Here is a 25,118-nt window from a genome sequence, read left to right as displayed (position 1 = left end):
GAATGTAAGTGTGACTAATTCTTGATCCATCTCAATATGGCTCAAGCTTTTTTTTTTACTCATTGCCTTACTTTAAACTGTATTAGAGAAAGCAAATGCCATATTTCCATTTTTATAAAGCTAGCAAATAGCAAGAAAAGTTCAATAAGAAAAAAATTCCATACCTCACAGAACATAGGCAACTTTTTGGCAAAATCCACCACTCTCGTGATTGCTGGTGTGATAATTTTTGTAAACTGGCTGAAGGCTTCTAAATCTACTTTCCCGCCTTCTGGGGCATTTACTATTGGTGCTTGTCCAATATCCTCTGGCTAAAAACAGAAAAGGAAAACACTGTGAGCAATCGGTTTATTTGCAGTGGACATGACGTCTTCTTAAACTTTTCTGGAATGCTGACAGTTTAAATTGATTTAGCTCACCACTACATAGCTGGGTTATGTCAGAAAAATCAAACAAACTACTGCAGGTGAAATTACATTTTCAAGAGTGCAAAAGAAGCAATTGCATAAGACAAATGTGTAATATCTAAAAAAAATTTGATATGCAAGTCCTCATTGTTATAGTCAAGTAAGTATTTTACTTGAAAGCCTAAAGCAGAGGTGCCTGCATGTATGTGTGTGCTGTTTTACCCTCTGAAGAAGCCAGTGCTTTGAAACCTTCTCCTACTGGGCTCATAGCTGGCAATTCTGCACCATTTTCTGTCTCTCCTTCCTGATTTAACTCCACACAGTCCTCTCCCCCTGTAGTGTTTAGGAAGAAGTAACCCTTATTCATGACATGAAATGGCCATTTACACCCCCCCGAGACTCTTTTTTTGAAGCAGTCAAAAATGTTTTCTTGAAATCTAAATTTTGGAGGGATAGATGTGAGGATTGTTGTGGAGCCATAAAATGGACTTGGGGTCTACATGTGATGGGCAAAATATATTTTCCTCTTTGTCCCACCTGGAAATATTTATTCTCTCCTGAAACTAAAATGAAGGAGAGATGTTTAGCATTTCCTTTGTCATAAAAGAAGCCTTTCTGGCCATTGTGTGTAGGCAAATGCCTTCAGGTCTCTTGATCTATGGCAGCCCCATGAATTTTATCAGGTTTTTTTTCCAAGGAACACTCAGATGTGTTTTTCAGTGCCTTCCTCTGAAATATAGTTTACAGCACTTGCTATTTGTTGACCCTGCTAACTAGTGCTGACCCTATCAGATGGGGTTTGAGCTTTAGTAATTTTTTTTTAAGAAAAACATAGTTTGTGTATGAAGTTCATCAGATGGGTGGAGGAAAGCAGAGGGAATCATCTTACCCAATTCCCCAGTGTCTTTCCCCATATTTTGAGATGGCCAGCCATCCCACACCCTTTCTGCACCTTTCCCCGTATTCCCCTACTTTCTCCAGTTTGGAGTCAGGAACACCCAACTCTTGAAGAAGGACTTCATCAAACAATCTTCGGGTTCTATTTCCATAAGTTTAGGAAATGGAGCACCATGAAGTCCCACCAAAAGAGCCCTTACATCATGTGATGGACTCCGTAGGGCTCCCGGGGAGCTCCGTTTCCTAAGTGCATGGAAAGGGAGTCAGAAGACTATCTGATGAAGTCCTTCATGTTTGCATGTATTGGTGTTGACATTTGACTAGAGGAACCCTTAGTCCTCACAAAAAGCTTAGAATAGCCAATGGCTATTACTATAGTTGGACTACACTGACATATAAGAAAAAGAAACAGGATAAGTACCAGCATTGCTGACATTTTTTTTAAACAACTTATCATTTGATTTTTGGAGGTTAACTTTAAGTTCAGGAATTCAGGTCACCAGTGGGAACTCTTCAGAAATGTTGGAGAGGTTCATAGGCTGGATTATAACTGTGTTAGAATTTCACAAATGGAAAGAAATGTGGTTACATTTTAGCAGGGGGTTTCCTGCTTCTTGGAAGGGGGTTGGACTGGATGGCCCATGAGGTCTCTTCCAACTCTATGATTCTATGATTCTATTAGGCTTTAATTATCCTAATGGGTTTTTTCTTTCTTTTTTAAATCCACAAAGTGGTGACAAGCTCATTAGGTTTATGTTCAACTTTGCTGTTTCGGATCAGCCTTCCTGAATTTGTTGCCCCACATGTGAGCTAGAGATTAAGGGGTTATAAACCATCATACCTGGAAGGAGGCTTTTTCTATATCCTCTCCAACTAATTTGTCAGGTTCTTCCACCCTAATATTTCTACTTCTACATTTTTAAATATATATATTTATTTAAATATAATTTTTCAAAATTATACATTCTGACTTATAAAAACAACAAGTTGCACTCATGCCCATATGGATGTGGAGACTGGTGAGACTGTTGTCAGCAAGGTGGGTTATGGATACATTTTTAAAAGAAACTCTACAAGGTCCTGAAACTCTTTTGGGGGATAGAGCTTGTCATCTTGCAGATCTCTTTCAAAATTTGCACTAAAATGTAGATTAGACTGTATATCCAACGAACACAGGGGCCACTAGCCACCAATGTAATGAAGTACATATTTCAAAAGTTCTAATCCGAATGTGTCCAACTTTTAAAATAACTCGGATGGATACTTGAAGATAGTGACAAAACAGTCTGAATTTTCTTTCTTATTGATTATTATGACTTTTCTGCTTAGAAATGATCTAAAAACAAACTTTTCATATCTAGAAAAAGCCCTTGGAACATCAAAATGTTTACAGTTGAGGAGAAATTAAAAATCATATTAAGATCTTTTTTATTATTGGGTTTTGCTGATTGCAACTGATAGAAATCAATACCTGCTGTAAGGGTTTGCATAACAGGTTGGATATGAGGACAGTCCCAAAGACTACAACACCTTCTATGGAACTCCATAAAAAGACTGCTGCTTATGTGTTGCAGCAGTTGTATGAAACACAACATTGTATCCAAATGCTAATTCAGTCTGGTTTTTCCTTTTTTTTAAAAAAAAACCCTCTTATTGAACAAACACCTGAAATACAGCATTTGTCCATATAAACACAGTAGCTTCTTACGCAGAGCTCACTGTAAAAGATATGATGATATCTGATCTGAATGGCATTAAAATGTGTTTCAGTGGCACCTGTAGTGACTGTGGGACAGTAAAGCATTCTAGAATTAATCCAGACATTAAATGAGATATCCAAGAGGCTGAATATATACCAGGATGTTGAATATCTCTTTTAAAGTTTGTACTAAAATCCAGAGTCAATCCACCAGTCTACTGATATAAAATTCACAATCCACCACCTGCAACTGAGGCAACAAAATTTATGAATATATACTTACAGTACATTATGACAACTGATACACTCACTGAATACACTTATTTATCAAAGTTAGTGTTGCCTTTTGGCTAACCACTGGTATTCTAATTGTCTAAGGGTGATGAAATTAAATAAAACAAGTACAATGATAACATATAGAGTTTGAGAAAGTTACTTTTTTGGAGCAACAATTTTCAAAATATTGTAGCAGTGACCATGCTCTGTGTACAGTGGACCCTTGATCTCCACTGGGATTCGATTCCAAAGTCCTCTCTGAGTACTAAAATGCATAGATCCTCATGTTCCATTAAATATAATGGCATAACAAAATGATGTTGCTTATACAAAATGGCAAAATCAAGGTTTGATATAGTTTTTTTCTTCTTCAACATTTTAAAGCCACAAATGGTGGAATCTCTGGATGCAGAACCTGTAGATACAAAGGGCTGATTGTGAAAGTTATTGTTTCCCAAACTCTGGTGTTCAAGGTGTTTTGAACTTCAACTCCCAGAATCAGAGTACTATCATAGTACTCAGATAGTACTCTGTCCTGCACTTCATCCACTTCCCTGGCCCTATGATTTGCTATTTGCACTATCCCATGCCCAGCCCTTTTATAGTTGGCTCATATCCATTTAGTAACCCTGGCTTTTGGGTTTGTTAAACCTCTACTGATGGAGCTACAATGAAATGGATTTTAATATCTTTATCTTTAATGTGTTTGAGCAGAATTTTTTGTATTTATGATGTTTTATTTTGTCTATTATTTTATTAGGTTGTGTTATATTGTTGAATATGTTTATTTTGCTGTAATTGTCAGTATGGTTTCTTTCAGAAAACTGAATGTTTGCCTTGCATGTTGGAAACCACCCTGAGTCCCTTTGGGGAGATTGGGCAATATGCAAATAAAGTTTATTAGTATTTATTACTAATAAACTTTATTTGCATACTGCCCAATCTCCGCAAACGCTCTGGTTACATCCCGGATTGATTACTGCAACGCGCTCTACGTGGGGTTGCCCTTGAAGACTGCCCGGAAGCTTCAGATGGTCCAGCGCTCGGCAGCCAGGTTGCTAACAGGAGCGGCACTCAGGGAGCACACCACTCCTCTGCTGAGCCAGCTCCACTGGCTGCCAATCCGCTACCGGGCACAATTTAAGGTGCTGGCTTTAGCCTATAAAGCCCTAAACGGTTCTGGCCCCGCTTACCTCTCCGAACACATCTCCACCTATGAACCGACTAGAACATTAAGATCATCTGGGGAGGCCTTGCTCTCGATCCCGCCTGCGTCACAGGCGCGCCTGGCGGGGATGAGAGACAGGGCCTTCTCAGTGGTGGCCCCTCGGCTATGGAATGCCTTGCCGGCAGACATCAGACAGGCACCTTCGTTGCTGACGTTTCGGAGAATGGTCAAGACCTGGCTTTACGAACAAGCGTTTGGCTAAGCAATGCAACTAATTAAGGAAGACGGTAAATGGAACATAGGAATGGCACAACGACTATGAGAACGGATCTGATTTCAACTGAGGCGTTATATATGTTGTTTGTTGATTTGTCCTGTCTGATTGTTAATTGTTGTGGATCGACGTCGTCGATCCTGTTGTTGTATTGCTGTGTTTTAATTGCACTGTAAACCGCATTGAGTCGCCTGTCAAGGGCTGAAAAATGCGGTATAAAAATGAAGCAAATAAATAAATAATAAATTATTATTATTAATCCTTGAGCATTTTCCAAAGCAGCAGAAGATTCTGGAGCTGAAGCTCAAAACACCTGGAGGATGAGAATTTAGGGATCAGTTGCATAAATGATGGCTATATTGGACCACTATGTAACTGGGAGAGAAAACGATTCACTCCTCTATTGTTGGGAAATAAAATGCGGAGATATGTTCTGATTGCAGGTTTCCCAGGTATAAGTAGGAGGATGATCTAACTGGTTTCATTATATGTTCTGTTTCTGTTTAGTTCCCCTCCCTGCAACTACGTAATTTCACTGAAGTTAATAATGTTGAATGAAAATTTTCCAGTTCAGCACTGGACTATACTACCCAGGCAGGGGCAGCTCAACTCATTATGCAAAGTAAGCATTTGCAGTATAGTTGATTTTGCCCAGGGGCACTCTTGAAGCGCTCTTGGGGGAAAATAGACCTTGACATATGAGAGTTGTAGTTACTGGGATGTATAGTTTACCTACAATCAAAGAGCATTCTGAACTCCACCAATGAGGGAATTGAACCAAATATGGCACACAGAACTCCCATGACGAACAGAAAATATATATCAGTGATTGGTGGGGGGGGGGGGGGGTGCGGCAAAATACTGTTTGCTTACTGTTGAAAATTACCTAGGGCCGCCTCTGTACCCAGGACTCCTATCCAGTGGCCAGTGATAACTGGAGTATATTAGTGTTTTGTATTTTTTTTAAAAAAAAGGCTGCTTAGAAATATGGCAAATAGAGGACAGGAGTTGTAGGTCAATATGACCAAAAATAGTTCTGTACAATTGGAACGTACCAGAAATTTCCTTTTCTGTTTCCAGTGGCTTCCTTGTGCATTGGTGGCCACATGTGCTTCCGTAACAATTTTTATAAGCTCCCACTCTTCATCTGTTGGCTCAGGTTTCATCCCAACTGTTTTCTGCAACTCTTCCCGACGTCTCTTCTCTCGATTTTCCTCTATCAATTTCCTTTTTGCTAGCCTCTTGCTGTCATCCAACACCACTAACAAGGAAAAGGCACATTACAGAAAAATAGATTTGGAAACACTTCTTGGAGCTGGGTAATCTCTTTTGGGGATTAGGGTTATCTATCTTGGGAGCTGGCAGAAAGCAGCTTGACTGACAAGTGCAAAACCTGTAGGTCATTTAGCAACACATGTCTCTGAAATCAAGCAAATTGTCAAATCACCAAAATTGATACATGCATTACAAATCTGTGATTTCAGCAAATTTTCGGAACAAGCAATTAAACATACTTAAACTTTTCTGCAGAATCAATACAAAGGAAAATAAATTGGGTACTGTCACATAATTACTAGCTGTCATTTCAGCTATTTTGTGGTTTGGGGCCTTATGGGAAGAACATTTGTTGTATTTCTTGCCGGTTAGGGGTGTACTTACCTGGATTTCAGATTAATCTTCTACGAGAGGTTGGCAAAATGTAAAAAAATTGGAAGAGGAAGGGGTCACACTCTGGGATCCCACATGGTCCACTTTGCCCATCACTGGAGTACCCTGTCCCCCCACCCCTCTTTTGTAAAGAAAGGTTCCTGTTAATATGGATTCTCTCCAGCTGAGCAAGATTCATGGAAAATCTAGGGTTCTGCTCACATAGGAAGCCTCAATGCAAACAGGAACCTTTCGTCTTCAGATGAGTTGCTATCCATGCAAGAAAATCAATGACTTCTTTGTTCAAGAAAACACAATGCGAATCACCTCAGCAGGCCTTGACTGTAAGTGCTAATTGGCAATTAGCTTTGATACAGACAAGCCAATCAATGACCATCTTCTAGAATCTATAAGTACTCCGATAAGCAGAACATGGGAACGGTGCCACCCTTCCAATAACTGGTAAGGAAGGGCGTCCTGTCATTGAAACTGGAGGCGATAAATCACTTTCAAATTTGATTATTCACAAATTACTGTATTTGTCACTGCCTCTGCCTCTGCTATTTCCCTATATGCAAGCAAAAAAAAAATTCTCCCTAGGCATTTCTAGGTCCTTCTGGGAGAAAATGAACATAGACTGGTGCATTGCTTTCTAAGGTAAAAAGAAATAGGGACCCTGCTTTCTTAACCCCCACAAACATGAAAGAACTACTGTAGTAGTCACTGATAGCCTTATCCTTTAAGGAGGCATCAGTACATCCTATGTTTGAAGTATTCATTATGACCATGCAGGCCTTGACTAGCCTCTTCTGTACTGTCTGACAATATCCTTAAATTTTTTAGCAAAGTAATTTTTTTTTGGTCCCAATTAAACATTTTAAACAGTTTGATTCCATTTGTGGGCTTACGTGCTGTCTGAGGGCGCTTCCTGATCTTCCCCAAATGGACAAAAATGTCTCCAAACCATTGGAGAAGCAATAAAAAAAATGCATTGTCATTTTAGTCACAAAAACAGTGATGTATCTACAATGAAGGGAACCAAACATCTAACACCATTGCCTTCTGCGCTCCTGAACACACCCATTCTTGTTTTATAGAAAAGATGGGTCTGGTAAAAGAAACTTGTATATTCCAAGTTATTTTTTATTTGTTTTTTAAAGATCTAAGTGGACCCTGTTCCAACTTGCTTGTATTCTGGCTTTTTACCTTCAATTTTGTTCAAAAACAGGATTAGTCACTAGCTACCCTTCTTAGTCTATACCAGTGGTGTCAAACTCATTTTCTTTGAGAGTCACATAAGCCTTATGGTTGCCTTCAAAGGCCCATTGAATCCATAGATGGCGAATTGGTACAGAGGGCCAACTAATTTTTCATGTAGAGGTCAGTGCTCTTTATTTTTTATTTTTGGATCCCCAGATGTCATTGAATGATGACTCCCATCATTTTTGACTACCTGCTGTAAGGACTAGAGATAATGGGAATTGCGACCCAATGCCACTTTTAAAGTCAGACACCATATCCACAAGTCAGACATCATATCCACAAGTCTTGTTTCTAAATCCACACCTCACTCTCCTGACTAAACATAACAAACTGCAGACTTCCAGATGTTACTGTCTCCCAACTTCCATCAACTGTAGTCATGATGTCTAATGATGACAAATACAGGAGTTGGAGTCCAGCATCTGGAAAGCCACATAAAATGACACCGAGGGCCCGATCTGGCTTGAAAGCCTTGAGTTTGATACATGTTATCTATACTAAGTCATTTAGATGCTGTTGGACTCCAATTCCCAACAGTCTAAGCAGTGGAGCCAGTGGCTAAGACTTCTGGGAAATGCAGTCCAACAATATCTGGAAAACCGTATCATTCCTATTCCTGCTTGATATTTTAAGAATTACTAGCAGCAATAGCTTTGAATTTGGATTCTACTTCTGAGTTGCTTGCATGGAGTTTAATTAAAGTTACTATTGGGAAAAAATCTCTTGGGAAACTTAGAAGCCATGTTGATTTAGGGTTAATCTTGCAGCCATATGCTCCGGTTCCTTAGGAATGGAGTAGTGCTCAGTTTCTGGCTAAAAATACAACAAACAACTGCAGGATGACTCATACAACAACAGCATCCAACTTCGTATTCTTCCAAACCTTTAAACATGATAATTTCCCCCCTTGAAACACCACTCCAAAAACCTCCCACTCTTGTGAAAGCAATCATTCATCTCCTTAATTTCACATAGAATGGTGATATTAGGGCCGGAAGAAAGCCTAGAATAAATAGAAAATTAAAGCCGCATGGAAAACATGAGCTGGCTCATAATATCCTACACCCTCAGCCAGCTTGTTGAAGTAAAATGGGGGGAAATACTGGTTATTACCCTGAACTGAAATAAACATACCTAAATGAAAACAAACAGCATAGTAAGATAAAGAAGATGCTTACAATCGGTTGCCATGCCAACATAGATGCATTTCTTGAAGCGACATTCCTGGCACTGGTTTCTTGTCACTTTGTCTATCACACATTTTCCTTCATATTTACAGGAGTATGTTGGGTGAAGATTTTTCTGAATTGTTCTTCGGAAAAAACCCTAGGTTAAAAAATGCCAAAAAAAAGTAAACCCATCAACTTTCTCTTTGTTGACCATGCAAAACTTTATGATCTGAATTTTAATTTACCTGATTATCAAAACTTTTCAAATTATTACTTAAAGTAGAGCTATAGAATCAATGGAATTTATGTACCAGTAACTGGTGACAATTAATTTGATGAGTCTGTTGTACTTAGGACTGTCAATAGGAATCAGGTCTGTAAAGGAGCCTACAATTTTCGTTACATTATTTATAGTCTCTTCTTATTGAAACTGAAGTTTAAGTAGAGTTTGACATCAAGGTACATATAGATCTAGAAGGTCTGGATGACAGTTTTACCAAGAGCAGAATTTACAGTAATGTTTTGAACTCTCTTCGGAGGAGTGAGCATCTTCACAGTTAAATCTCAATGTAAAACTTTGTATTATGTTATATCGATTTCTTTTGTATTTTATCTGGATAATTTATTTTACAATTGTAAAATACACATGAGGTATCCCTTATCTAAACTGCCTGTATTTGGGATTTCTTTTTTTCCTTTCTTTCAGATTTTGGAATACCTGAATTTGCATATATGTTTTTAATGAGATACCTTGGAGATTGGGCCCAAGTCTAATACAAAATTCATTTAAGTTTCATATACAGCTTATACATAAAATTTGAAAGTAATTTTATAAAACGTTTTAATAATTTTCTGCATGAAACAAAGTTTGTGTGCACTAAACCATCAGAAAGTAATGAACATTTTTGAATTTTGGAATTCCGGAAACCAGATGTTCATACTGTATAGTTTTATTATTTATTCTTTCTCTTTGGGTGCATATGCATATATATTTTAGATTGTACACTTTGGTAAGACACACTATTTTGTATTGTTTTACTAGTAAAGTCCCATCTCCATTTAATGATGATGATGATGATAACAATAACAACAATTTGCATGAATTGCAATTCTGACAGCATTGGATAACTTGACCTCAAACCCAGAGCCCCTTCACCTGTGAAATAAGTTAGCTATGTAGACAAAGTCTGTAAAATAAAAATGTTTAGTGCTCCCTATTTTATTATCTTTTTCATATGTTTTTAGAAACAAAACTTGTCAACCAGAAGAAACACCCCATTGGTCTGTACTGGCTTCCTCACCTTGTTGCAGTTGATCAAACATTCTATAAATATATACTTTTTTCTGGATTATGATCACAACATTAACTTCAATAAGTGAAAGGAATTTAGAATGGGAATTGACAATATGTTTGAGAAGCTGTCTTACAGAAAACAGAAATGAGTCAATTTCCTTGTCTAATGAAAACAAGAGACACAACACTTACTCAGAATACCTTTGAAAACAATGAGTCTGGACACTAGGAAGTTATTTAACTGTTGGAGATATAGAGCACATGTCTTTTGGCATCATACAATCTCCACCACACATTTAATTAGATTTCATACTATAGATTTCATAAAGATTCAGTTCTTGGATATTTTGATTGGTGACCTCTTGTGAAAAGTTTCGTCCACACAATTCATTGTATTTCTCACTCAAGGTAAACATGTGTAGCCTTTTAACTTGGGATGTAAAGAAAACCCAGCACTCTCTTAATCCTTGATGAGGAATAGGGCCTCTACATATCAAGACACTTTTGCTGACAACACTGTTAGGCAGCTTGAGATTTTTACCAAAAAAGTCTCAAAATTGAAGTAATTTTTTAAAAAAGATGCATATAATACCCAATTATTATTCTCCCAGTAGGGAAAAATTTCCAAAGTTGGCAGTTCTGACATGCTTTCAACACAATCTGATCAATGATCTGAGTTCTGAATATTGAGTTCGGCAGAAGAGGTAACCGAAACCTTCTCTTTCCCTTCAGTCTCCATAATAGTTTTGAATAGAGATTAGAAGCTATGGCAATACTTGGCAGTCATAAATTACTACAGCAATGGACAAGACAAAAAGAAGAGAGAGGCCCTCTATGTCTTCTTAATTATAATTTATTCAGCTGAATGCACTTTCATTAAAATCTCTATTCTTCAAGTGGGACTATTACAAAAATGCATTGTAGTGAGTAGATTATAATTTACAAAATGTTCTGTTATTCAAGTGGCCTGTTACAAATAATTCCTAAAATGTATTGGGCTCAATAGGTTATAATTTAGTCCATCTCAGAGTTCCTCTCTGAGCTTCTCTTGTTCCTACATTTGTGGCATCCTGTTTTCTCTCATGCGCTGAGCTAAAAGAGCATTTCATTAATCGCTAGGTACATCAGTTAGGGGAATTGCAAAGCTAGACTCATACTTCAAGGGCTGAACAAAGAGCAGACTGTGATCTCTCTATACTTTCTTTATTATATGCTTTCTGGCCTTAAATGGCACATTAGTTTGCTCTCCCTGTTTCCTTCTACAAAAAGTTAACAGAGTTATACATTGAGCCCTTGATATTTGCTGGGGTTTGGTTCCAGGACCCCTTTGATACCAAAATGCATGGATGCACAAGTCCCACTACATACAGTGGCATTGTAAAATTGGGTCCCTTATATCAAATGGAAAAATCATGATATGCTTTAGGGATTTTTAAAAAAAATCAAGTTGTGGATGGTTGAATCTGTGAATACAACATTCATGGATATAGAGGGCCAATTGTATTGGCTTCCATATCCCACAACAACACCATTACTCCATACTTTTGCAAATCCACAGTCCTGGGGTTAATGCCATATCTGATTGATAGCCAGGTGAGCTTCACTGGAATGGTAGGGACAGAAAGGGCACCAACACTACTAAATTTCTCTTGATGGTGAAAAATACAATGACTGCTGTGAACAGAGTGTCATAACAGACAACTTTCAAAGCATTTAACTGGGGGAAATGTTTTATGGAATAGCAATGCAACAACTAATGGAAAACCCCAAAACAACAACAACACCTACTTATATAAATATATAAAGATAAAAAAGATGATTATAGTTCCATCCCAAGAAACTTTTAAAATACTTCCATTTTATAATTAACATAACATGGGAGTGGTGGCAAGCAAAACACAGTTACGGTCAATACAACAGAACTTCCCATGTAAACATGATAATTGAGAGAGGGAGGGGGAAATTTGTCAAATACACTAAGATAGGTGTCTCCAAACTAAGCACAGGCCAAATGCTGCCCTCTAAGGTCATTTACCTGGCCCTCACCCTAATCTTTAGACTTGGGGTTACTGCAAGTCTGAAATGACTTGAAGGCACACAACATCAACCATCCTCATTAACTTGACTCTCTCATCAGCCAAAAGCAGGCTCATACTTCCCATTGAAGTACTGGTAAGTTTATGCTGGTTAAAATTGATCTTCATTTTAAATATTATATTGTTATCTCGTGTCTTTTTGCACTACAAATAAGATATGTACAGTGTGCATAGGTATTCGTTCATGTTTTTTTTTAAATATAGTCCGTCCCCCAACAGTCTGAGGGACCATGACCTGGCCCTCAGCTAAAAAAAGTTTGAGGACCACTGCACTAAAAGGATGCTTCAGACCCAGATAAAAACAAAAACTGGTAAGAATAATTTCTGGTCTTTGTTTTGCCATGTTAGTGTGAGAGTTGGACCAGGCCTTCAAAAGCAACAATTTACAGTTATGGTGGAAATTTCCAACTGATAACAAGTCCAGGTAATTTGTGGCCATTGGGAACAATGCAGTAGTCTGAGAGCTCTGCAAAAAATCTCTTGGAGAATACAATCTCACCAAATCTGGTCTAGATTCCTGTGACCTTGAGTAGTCTTTCATAACATTTTACCAATATGCCAAAATATAAACCTTTTAGAAGATTTATTAGACCACGAAATGCTTTCTAAACTTCTTTTCATTCTACCCTGAAAAAAATGAATTTCCGTTTTTTAAAAAAACCTAAAACAAATACTAGTAGTATTGCCATGTTATTTTTATATGTAACAGATGTTGTTTCCTAAACAGCCTGTTTCTTTACGTAATATCCAGGATTTGGAAAAAGATATGGCTTATCATTTCCAGCTCCCAACCTTTTGCTCTTGTGATTATTACCTTGCAGCCTTCACAAGTGATGCAACGATAGTGATACCCAGTGGCTTTGTCACCACAAACCACACACAGCTCGTCCTTGTCTAAGTAACTGGGTATGTACCCTGCAGAGAGAGGAGGGAAGGAAAAAGAGAAAGGATCAGTGACAAAGAAAAATCAGGGAAAGAATATGAATAGTTAATGCTTTTAAATGATATCCATTTGTCTAAGAAGCAATTCTTTATTCAATATGCAGGAAGTGCATCAAAAGTCCAAAATGGTCTATTAACATTAAGCACTTATATACTCTGGTTGTTACAATCCAGGCTAGTTATGCCAATGTTGAACTCCCCTTCATAAACTCAGTGGCAATTAAAAACCATTAGTTTTGCTGAATCATCCCTACGCAATAGAAAGTGAGGCCCAAATTATTATTAGAATGTCAAACATTTTTAAACCCACTAAATACATGGATGAGATGGATAAACTGGCCATTTTTATGAAAGAACACAACAACGCAAGCAAGATTAGCAACCTTTTGTTGCATATTTAAGAGATCATAGTTGTATATTTAAGAGACATCTCACCTGGGGACAATTTGGAAAGAGATACCAAACAAGCCAAGTTAAGTTATGTTACGTGAAGTATATTCATTTTTAGTACAGTTTAGTTTTAGTTTCAAAAGGGTATCTTAAAAGTCACATCGAAATGTCTTCAGTGAGGGAACTATTGGTCCTCTGCATAAAGCCTAACACATATTGGTTATTGAGAGGATCCATATTGATTACTGAGAGGAAAATTAGGCATGTATTTTGTATAACAGCTTTCCAGAAGAAGTAAACACTCCATGTGAAAAACACTCCATATGAAAAACAAAATTCTAACTGAAAAATTAGTTTTAAAAATTGTTATTTCTTGTGGTCAGAATTTCTCATGGTTTAGATCAGGGGTCCTCAAACTACAGCCCAGGTGCCACAAGCAGCCCACCAAGGGCATTTATCCGGCCCACCAAGGAGGAGGCTTCCCTCTCAGTGGAATCAGTCTTGGCTCTGCTAACGCAGAACTCCTTTCATTCTTTCTGTCTCTCCCTCAAGTTCTCTTTCTTTCTCCCTCTCTCTCTTTCTCCCCGTTTCAGTCTCTCCCCCTTTCCCCTCTCTTTTTGTTTCTCTTTCTCCCTCCTCTCTTTCTTTTTCTCTCCCTTTCTCCTCTTCTCCTTTTTATATCCCCTTCTTCCTCTTCTTCTTCTTCTTCTTCTTCCTCCTCCTCCTCCTCCTCCTCCTCCTCCTCCTCCTCCTCCTCCAAGGAGATGGAAACAGCGGTGGATCTGGAGCACTGTAGCTGCTGCCTGGTGCTGGAGTCCCGGGGGGGGGGGGTTCACCCCTTTCCTCGCCCAGAACTGCCTTCCTGCACCTCCTGCACAAGTGGTTGGCCCTTTTGCTGCCAGAACTTGCACATGGCCAAGCTGGGCCAGATGCTGGTGCAGCGCCTGTGCAGGTGGGAAAGCGCGGAAAAATAGAGTGCATATACACTGCAAAATTAATGCAGTTCAACACCAGTTTGACTGCCATGGCATAATGCTATGGAATCCTGGAATTTTACATTTTATAAGATGTTTCACCTTTTCTGCCAAAAGATAAAACTGCAGCTCCAGGATTCCATAACATTGAGTTAAAGTGGTTCTTCATTTTAAATGCTGTATTTGTTCCCATTTTGGTTTTTTTTAACTTCAAAATAAGCAGTATGCATAGGATTTTGATCATAGTTGTTTTTTTTTAAAAAAAAAACACCTGTAGTTTGGCACTCCAATGGTGTGAGGGACACTAAATTGCCCCCCTGTTTAAAACGTTTGAGGACCCCTGGTTTAGATCATGTACCACCCAGTAAGCTAGAGAAAGCTTTTAAAGACCATCTTAGCTTTTATTTATTCATTTATTTACAATATTTATATCCTGCCTTTCTCAAACCCGAAGGTGACTCAAGGCGGCTTACAAACAGGCAGCTATTCGATGCCTTAACAAAATAATAATAATAATAATAATAATAATAATAATTTATTTATTTATATACCGCTCTATCTTCCCTAGGGGACTCAGGGCGGTTTCCAAATTGAATAACACAAAAACATACAAAGTAAGCAAAACATAGGCATAAAATTATCAACATAACACATATACATTAAAACCACATTTTTAACATTTAAAACAAAATTAAAAACCAGAGTTTTTAAATCATATCAAAACCAATGCCTTCACGGTTAATTATTAGATAAGATGAAAATAAGATTAACGGATACTACACCATCCCATTTTCCTACACCACGGCGCATAGGGGAAATGGGATGGCAGCACTGATCAATGTAAACAGCAGGATTGTTTGAATTAGAACCAGTCCAGCTGTTCATCCTTGTCCAAAGTGTGAGGCTGCTCCAGAGTTTCGGAAACTTTCTTCAACTTCTGTTAACATGGATTAAAATCAGGTTAACCTGTTTTATCCTGTGTTAGGGACCAGGTGTCCCTGAATATTGTGTGGACATCTAGGAACAACTTCTGGCTGATTCAAGATTTGTGGCCAGTCTAGACATGCCCCTAGTGATAAAAGGTATATAATTATCCATATGGTATGTTAAGTGGAAGCTTGCTGTTGGTACAGAAATGATTAGTTATTAGAACATTGGCAAATCAGAGGATTCTGAGAAATTTTGGTGGGGAAAAACGCATACATAACTTGCTACAGAACAGTATTTGCAGTGTTGTTGTAAATGGTTTAGCATCCATGTAATTTTATTGTCTATTATCAGTAAAAAAAGATTGTTCTCAGAAAAGCAAAGCAAAAAAACAAACCCCTACACATTTAAAAGTTGCCTTTTGGTGTCTTCCAAATGTTTTTGGCTACAGAATTCTTCACCATGATGTCTGGGACAGTCCAAACCATCTGGGCAGCACTAGCAAGACTTTAGTTACATAGAATGAAGCCTGAGTTTTATATGTCGTAGTCATGTGTTCCCATGAAAATATTCTCAGTGTAACATTTTCCTATTTTAATTATACATGTTTTATACTTAAATCATATTTTCTGTTAAGTCAAACTGCTTACTAAATATACAAATTTAATCTTCAAATAAGTAAAACAAGATGGGGGGGGGGGGACAATGCAAACCATCTGGAACCTGATCAATAAACATGGACATGTTCTACAAAACAATTATTTAGCGTAGGCAGAATTTAGTTCAGAATGTTTTTATGGTAAATATGTGGGATTGCAATGTGTATGCGATGTTTGTTACAGAGTCATCAGTGGCATAATGACACATCTGATCTGCGGATTAATCAGAAATTAAGCACTTTCCTGAACAATTTTGTTGCACTGAATTGAACTTTTGTTTGATATTATTAAGTGAATCATAAACCTCCCTTAAAAACCATGCTTAAGGTAGGGATATCAATAGGGTAAGCTTTAGCTACAATGCAAGAATGTTGTATGATGCATGCTTGTGATAAATATACAAGACAAAGGTCATATAACCTGGTGCTTCAGGAAATAAAATTGACAGTTGTTTGTAAATAATCTACTTGATATGTTGTAATCTCTATTACATGGTTGTTAGTTCGAAAATCACAAAAAAGCAGAAAAGCCCTTCTTCAGCAGTTGATGGTCCAGGACCCCACATTCCTAGTTAATATAGCCATTAGGAAGGAATACTCGGAGCTTTAGTGTAGCATCTAGAACCCCCTATATTGTTTGTTTGGGACTGAGTTTTTGAAGTCTCAGCTCATGAAGAAATGTCTTCTTTCAGAATACATCAGCCACTTATACTCAGGTATCAAATTCAATTCATTCAACATGACATTTGTCTTCCTCATATAATGTATTTCCTAAGATGTTACCTCACCACTGTTTTTACAATTTAATACAAATTATTTTTCTTTTTAATTTTAATTATGTTTCTTGAAGCCATGTATATGAACATGAGGGAAAGATGCATTTGGGGGAAGTGGGGTAGAATAAATGAGAAATAAGGATTGTTTATATAATTGACCCTCCACATATCTGCATTTAACTCTTGTAGGTTGTCCACTTTCATGGGGGTTATTTGTCCCTATTGGTTATCATTGGATTCTGTCTTTATGCCAATTATTTCAATCCAATATACTTGGACCTTAACCCCAACCCCAGTGAAAAAAAACTTTATAAAGTAGACAAGTCTAAGCGAGTGAACAACTGGTCTTGTCTACATGGGCCACAAACTTCAAATTGGTGAGGAGTCACTCCTATGATGCACACAACCTTCTCACCCCCAATGTGGGGTAAAACTGGTTAATGCAGTTTTGCCCTGCATAAAAGAGTCGAGGAATGCTCCAGTTTCCCTGAATGTCAGAAATGGCTCCTGCATGACAAAAACACCGGAGGTAGGCGTGGCCATCCACTAGAGCTGAACTGGGTTTGGCCCGACTGGGCAGCCAGAGCTCCATTCCTGCTAATGCCAAGGTTTAGGAGCAGTTTGGTGTAAACCCCATGGCAGCCCTGGATTTTGTGGCCCATGTAGATGTTCCCTAGCTCAAGTCACTCAGTGACTTTCATAGCTATTTGCTAGTCCAGCACTCCCATTCTCAAAATAAAATGTGAAAAAATCAGTATCACCTCTAGATTGTAGCTTAGGAGAAATAAGGTTGTAACTTAGGAGAAATAAGGAATGTGATAAACTAGGTTTGCACAATTACCCAAACATCAAGCCACAGCTCATTGACAGAACTTGGAAAGTTACTTTTAAAGAGAATCGGTATGGCAGGCTAGTCACCTAGAACTCCTACCTGCTCAGTCCTGGTTGAGTTCAATATGACATGAGCAATGTATTCTTGAAAGTAACTTCTATCAGTCATCTATAAGAGCCTACAAGATGTTGACTGACTCTTACCACTTTTTAGTTGATTTACAGTATAATCTTTAGCATAATTTCTTAGCATAAAAGAGAAAAGTACTTATTCCCGAGCAAGTATGCCTAAGACTGCAGCCGAACACAACATGGGCACCATTACTGATACCACTATTGATATGCAAGTGATAGATGGTAGATAATTTATTCACAATATACACCCTGCACCTTATAGTCTAGGTTATTTTACTGAGTGGAAATTTCCAGCATCTCCACATACTGCATACCACACAGAAGCAAACCCAATTCTGGGAAATCATCATAAAAATACCTGTCCTGATTTTAAGATTCTGGGAGCTGAAGTCCAGAAAGGTTAACATACCAAAGCTCTGGAGAAAAGCATATAAATGTAGGCTGGATATCTTCTGCTTGTTAAATAGCCACAGACCTACTTCCATTTGGCAGTCAGACAAGAAACCTGTCGTATCACTTCTTCAAGACCTGCATTGGTGTCAGGAGCATAGCTCTGGAGGGCAAAATAAATTCATTGCTGCTCCCAATAAAATTATATTACCACCACCACCCCCACACGCAAATATCTACCACTAGAGAGAGTGAAACAATAAAAACTGTTCATATCTAAAACCCTTATGTTTTGGTGTGTTTGCATTCCTTTGAAAAGTTTGATTGAACATTTCTTTTAGATGTTTAAAATATATCTTTAAATGTTCAACTGAAGTGTTAAGTTGTTGACATGCTAGAAATCGGTTGGTGGGAAAACCCTTACAACTGGAAACAGAGCTGTCTCATTTTTCCCCCCACCCTGCACATTGGTAAGTAGTATGTATTGAAGGTTCCTAATCAGATTTTATTTGTTTGTTTGTTTGTTTGTTTGTTTGTGGTATTTTTATCCCGTCTTTCTCAGCCCAAAGGCTGAGAACAGCAGACTACAAAGGGGTGAGGGAATGAGTAAAAATACTCCCCTCGTTCCATTACTGAAGCTCCTGTTGAAGTGAAGGGTCTTGACATTTACTCTGCTGCTCAAGTAAGTAGAATTCACCAAAAATTAAATGGGGGATCATGCAGTCCCTTCAATGAAGGTGAAGAAAGGGAAAAATCAACTTCCTATCAGCAGAAGCACTCCCCTAGGGAAGATGAATATGGATCAAAAAGGTTATATCTCCTGAATTTGGGTTGACATCTGGTTCACTAGATCTTGTTGCACTGAGACGCTCATTAGCCCAAGTTGGCATAACCAATGATAAGGAATGAAAGGGAATGCAGTCTAACAACCTATAGAGGAGTGCATGATACTTATGTGAATGGATGATAAAAAAATATCCTTTACAACTAATCCCCTCTGAACTGTTTCTTTGTTTATTTGCTGAATCAACATATTACTCATTTAGATGTGAGGGGTTTTTTAGAGAAAAGAGAAAAGAGCTATTATTATTGAGTGAATTTACAAAACTCTAAATGCAGCAAAACTTGATTCCTGACTGAGAATATTATATGTCAACAATAACAGTAATTGTAGAGAAATCAACAGACATTGTTGCTTCAGCTACTAGTAACCAGCATTCAGGAGTTGTATATATAATACAAATAATTGGAGTTTTGCCCCAAAATTGATCTTTCATGCTTTTAGATGATGAAAGGCTAACAGTAGGATCTCAAGTGGCTTCTTAGCTTCTGTAATTGCAGCTGTTAAAGCAGGGCATAACATCTAAATTTCTCTTGGTGTTATTGATAACCACTATCAAGTTGACTTATAGAAACCTTATTAATGAGAGATATTCAAGTCATCTTTATTACTAGTAGCCCTGCTGAGATTTTGCAGACTAGGGGCCATGGCTTCCTTGATTAGGTCTATCTATGGAATGTAGCCTTCCTCTTTTCCTGTGCTTTCTACGAGTGTCTTTTACAATGAGTCATGTACAACAGTCTCAATTTAGACATCTTTACTTCTAAGGACAGTTCAGGTTTGATAAGTGCAGAGCTACAAAAATAAGGAAATCTAGGGGACTTCAGATAGTTCTCAAAGGGACAATAATTGGCTCTTGACATCTTCATGTGGACAGGTGGTTTACATGACACAATGGTTTTCTAGAGAAAATTTGGGGAAAGAATATAACTTTTTTTCTGTGTCAGGAGCAACTTGAGAAACTGCAAGTCACTTCTGGTGTGAAAGAATTGGCCATCTGCAAGGACGTTGCCAAGGGGACATTGGGATTTTTTTTATGTTTGACCATCCTTGTGGGAGGCTTTTCTCATGTCCCTGCATGGGAAGCTGGAGATGACAGAGGGAGCTCATCCGAGCTCTCTCTGGATTCAAACCTCTGACCTGTTGGTCTTCAGTCCTGCCGGCACAAGAGTTTAACCCATTGCACAACCGGGGGGTCCTAGAATATAACTAAAAGCATGGGTGGGAAATACAACAATGGCCCAATGATGAGACTACAGTCAATTTCCTGTATCAGCAGGAGAAAGCATGAATGGTGGTATCCTTTCCCATTCCTGAATAAAAATGCACACCTCAGATGCTCATGGTAGGTAATGGGAAATGAATTTTCCCAGCAACCATTTATTGTTGTGAACATCCATTTTATTGTGAAAAATATCTTGGGGTGTCTTGGTCCTGAATGGCCAATTAAGATCTATCTGATTCACAAAATATCTTCTCCTAGTAGAGGCTAGAACTACTTTGAAGATATGGATCAACAAAACTACCTTGCATTTTTGGACTCTTCTTGGGATCTTAGCTATAGGACTGATCGTAAGATGATCCAAAAGTATTTACTTACTTACTTACTTACTTACTGCATTTATATATTGCCTTTCTCACCCCTGGAGGGACTCAAGGTGGTTTACAACATACTAATTGTAAAAATTCAGTGCCAACATACAGAACACAAAGAAATCATAATAACTAATTACTACATATAACTATATAAAATCAATTAAAAACTATTAAACTTAAAATCAATTAAAAACCATTAACATAAGACATACATAAAATTTAAACATCCAGACAAGCAAAACCACAACTACATATCCTCCAACTGTCCCAATTTTTGCTGGGACCATTCCAATTAATCCTTTGTCATCCCACTTTTTCCACTGCTTTTAACATATGCCACGTACTCTGTCCCCATCCCACTTTCTTCTTTTATCCTCAACTTGCTTGAGCTGTGCCATTCCCATAGGTTCAGGCAAAAGCAACCTGCTGGAGTCTCATTTAGCTTGTGTCTTCCTCCTTACCAATAACCTCTGCCATACTGACCACATTCTGTTATTGCTTGGCCTATAGTGTTCCTGTTTTCATTAATGAAATGTTGCGATGTGTGCATCTACACTGTTGATATTTGGACCAAGGTTGCCACTGAATAGAAGCACTCAAACCTTGCTTCACATATTTTTTCCTGTTAAAAAAATATAGTCATTTTGAAAAAAAAATGAAGTAGCTATGAGACAGTAGCCATGCAATAAATTGATATAAATGATTAATTATTTCATGATTGCCAATTTTCAAAATGAAAGGTATATTAAAAATCTTGTTGTTGTGTGCCTTTCAAGTCGGTTTTGACTGATGGTGACCGCAAGATGAACTGATCTTTTCTAGGCTTATTTTTTTCAGAGAGAGGTTTGTTATTCTCTTTCTCTAGGGCTGTGAGAGAGCATAACTTGTTTATGGTCACCCAGTAGGTTTCCATGGCTCTGTGGGGATCCAGACTCTGGTCTCAATCTAATACTAAAACCACTGCACCACTCTGCTCTAACTCTTCCTTAATACTTGAATAAGCTTTGACAAACCCAAATCAAATACAGAATAAAACAGAATGCAACCATAAAATCATTTTTAAAGGGAGAAGTTTTGTACACTATGTTTCCAGAGGGTGAAAAATCCCAATGTCAAATAAAAGTGAGTTCTACTGGGTATTCCCTTCTGAGCCTACAGAAAAATTGTCACATAGATTTGAGGATCGAGAGAGCAGCCTGGAAAAAAAACAACAACCCTACAGCATCTTGCAGACTTGTGTGTACTAGGGAAACATATTATTACGTTTTTCATCCTGTGGCAGAAATGTTTGCTTTTCTGTGGTAAATATTGATAAAGAATTTCATAAGAGAGTTGCTTAGCAAGAAAAAAATAGTTATACATAATTATCCCAAACAGACCATTCCGTAACCTAGAGGCTTTTGTAGCACCCCTATTCAGTACACAGATAATCTGTATTTTGATCACACAAGTGCAAATCAAGATTGAATGAAAAAGCTCCAATAACTGTTAATGACCTTGACCTTCATCTGTCTAGTATTTTTATGGCCGTTAAAGATAAAGCTACAATCTGTCAGACTTCCAACCGGCAAATCTGTTTAATCTGAACTCTTGGCAAGACAAACTGCTCAGCAGGAGCAGATGCAGACACCTTAGAAGAATGTGTGCCATAATCCAGCATGAGCAACTCTTCCTGAAATCCATTAGCATTTGAGCAAGATGGCTTCTAGGGAACTTGTCTGTAGAACCAACTATCCTAGATGACAGATCCAAGTCTACCTTTTACACACAATGATTCTGTTACTGCATTTCCAACTCCAAAGCAAAAATCCCTTAGCACCTTGCATTGCATTGCCCACAACATTTTTGACGGGCTTATCCACACAACTTGACAAGAATGGATTCTATAGAGAACTCAGAAAATACTGTATCCCTTAGATTCACATTATCATTGGAAATATAGCTATCTGCATTTTATGAAATGCATGCATATAGCTGTAATACTTTCAATGATAATTCGAAAGTATCACAGCTATATGCATGTAATCCGTAACATGCATAGTTTTCCTTTTATCTATCGAAATTTCACTGGATTTCTCTGAAAGACAGAAAACAAAAAAGTAGACATTGTATCAGATGAATCATAGAATCATAGACTTGGAAGAGACTTTGTGGGTCAAGTAGTCCAATTTCCTGCCAAGAAGCAGGAAAATTGCATTCAAAGCACCCCCAACAGATGGCCATCCAGTCTCTGTTTAAAAGCCTTCAAAGAAGGAGCCTCCACCACACTCCAGGACAAAGAATTCCACTACTGAACAGCTCTTACTGTTAGGAAGTTCTTCCTAATGTTCAGGTGGAATCTCCTTTCCTGTAAGTTGAAGCCATTGTTCCGCATCCTAGTCTCCAGGGCAGCAGAAAACAAGCTTGCTCCCTCCTCCCTATGACTTCCTCTCACATATTTATTCATGGCCATCATGTCTCAGCCTTCTCTTCACAGTATTCCAGGTGTAGTCTAACCAAGGCACAATAGAGGGGTAGCATGACTTTGCTGGATCTAGACACCTATTTATGCAGACCAAAATCTCATTGGCTTTTTTAGCTGCCGCATGACATTGTTGGCTCATGTTTAATTGCTGTCCATGAGGACTCCAAGATCTTTTTCACACATATTGCTGTCAAGTCAGGTGTCCCCCATTCATTATCTTTGCATTTCATTTTTTTCTGCCTAAGTGGAGTATCTTGCATTTGTCACTGTTGAACTTCATCTCTCTCTAATCTGTTAAAATGGTTTTGAATTCTGTTCCTGTCTTCTGGAGTATTAGTTATCCCTCCTAATTTGGTGTTGTCTGCAAACTTGATGATTATGCCTTCTAATTCTTCATCCAAGTCATTAATAAAGATGTTGAACAGGCCCAGGCCCAGGAAGGAACCTTGCTTATGGCACTCCACTCGTCACTTCTTTCCAGGATGAAGAGGAAGCATTGGTGAGCACCCGTTGGGTTCATTCACTTAACTAATTACAGATCCACCTAACTGTAGTTTTGTCTAGGCCACATTTGACTACTTTGTTTGCCAGAAGGCCATGGGGGTCCTTGTCAAAGGCCTTACTGAAATCCAGATATGCTACATCCATGGCATTCCCTGCATCTATCCAGCTTGTAACTCTATCGAAAAAAGAGATCAGATAAGTGTGGCATGACTTGTTTTTGATAAATTTTAATGTCCCTGGCAAACCTGAACTCATTTTCTGCTTTAGTCTTACAAATCTTTTCCCTACATAAATTGGTTATTCATTTGAATTCTTCTTTGGTGGTTTCTTCCCTTTTCCACTTCTTGTGCATGTCTCTTTTGAGTCTTAGCCCAGTTAGAAGTTCTGGCTTCTTTGCACCTGTCTTATTTTTTCTCTTTCTTGACATTGTGTGCAATTGTGCCTTGAGTATTTCACTATTGAAAAACTCCTATCCATCCTTAACTCCCTTGTCTTTTAGTATCGATGCCCACAGAATGCTGCTCAATATTGCCTTCATTTTTGGATGACAACTCTCCTAAAGACCAGAAAGTGGGTTTGACTTGTTTTAGTTTCGACCTTCCTTTGTATTGCAAACTGCAGGAGCACATGATTGCTTTCCCCTAAGGATTTGACCACTTCGACTGCATTGATCAGGTCCTTCACATTTGTTAGAATGAGATTGAGAGTAGCCAATCCCCTTGTTGCCTTTTCTACCTTCTGGACCATAAAACTGTCTGCAAGGCAAGTGAGGAATTTGTTGGACTTTGTACTCTTGGCCAAGTTTGTTTTCCAGCAAATATCAGGATATTTGAAATCACGCATGACTACTATATTTCTTCTTTGTGCCTGTTTGTTTGGTCAGGCGCATCCGTTGACAGAAGGCTTCATTTAGTTCTTCATCCTGGCTTGGAGGTCTGTAGTACATGCCCAAGACAAGATCCTTTTGAGTCCAAATTCCCTTTATTCTTATCCAGATGCTTTCAAGCTGGTTTCCCAGATTGAAGTCTTGTGGTGTAACTGTTTTTGATATATAAGGCTACTCCCCCTCCTCTCGCTTTTGTTCAGTTTCTGTGAAAGAGGTTATAGTCCTTGGTGCCTACATTCCAGTGACAGGGGTCATCCCACCAGGTTTCAGTGATGCCTATGACATAGTAAGTGTGGTGTTGTGGAGTTTGTCTTGTTTATGTGGAGTTCATCTTGTTTATTATCCATGCTCTGTGCATTAGTGTAAAGACACGTAAGCCCCAGGGACCTTGCCCTGAGCTGTTTATTTGGGATTATTCTGCTCTTGTTACTTGGTCTTTGTTGTGTTTGTGCAACCCTCTGCTTAGCCTTTTGGTGGTTCCTTGCGGTAGTAAAGTACTGTTTGCAAGGCTGTTGTCCCCCTCCATGGGTGGGCCTAGTTTAAAATGGGCCTGGGAGTCTCTGAGTAAAAATGTTGTATTGCTTTTCCTGATCTCATTCAGGGAGAGTCTTGTA

At 38.3% G+C, this 25,118-nt stretch overlaps 1 protein-coding gene across 7 annotated transcripts in view; it reads right to left on the bottom strand.

The window, feature by feature from the left end:
- The window catches only part of THRB (thyroid hormone receptor beta), a 233,891-nt gene that overhangs the window by 14,170 nt on the left and 194,603 nt on the right, over positions 1-25,118 (bottom strand). For all 7 annotated transcript variants that reach the window (XM_060781919.2, XM_060781922.2, XM_060781921.2 and 4 more), the window contains 4 exons: positions 13,005-13,105; positions 8,810-8,957; positions 5,777-5,982; positions 165-311 (listed from right to left, as the gene is read on the bottom strand). In XM_060781919.2, the coding sequence (XP_060637902.2) occupies positions 165-311; positions 5,777-5,982; positions 8,810-8,957; positions 13,005-13,105 (602 nt within the window). The remainder of the gene's footprint in view (positions 1-164; positions 312-5,776; positions 5,983-8,809; positions 8,958-13,004; positions 13,106-25,118) is intronic.

This window comes from Anolis sagrei, chromosome 6 (genome assembly GCF_037176765.1).
Source record: "Anolis sagrei isolate rAnoSag1 chromosome 6, rAnoSag1.mat, whole genome shotgun sequence".
In the NCBI taxonomy this organism is placed as follows: Eukaryota; Metazoa; Chordata; class Lepidosauria; order Squamata; family Dactyloidae; genus Anolis; species Anolis sagrei.
Note: the sequence above shows the minus strand (reverse complement) of the source record. Positions and strands in the feature narration are given on the sequence as shown.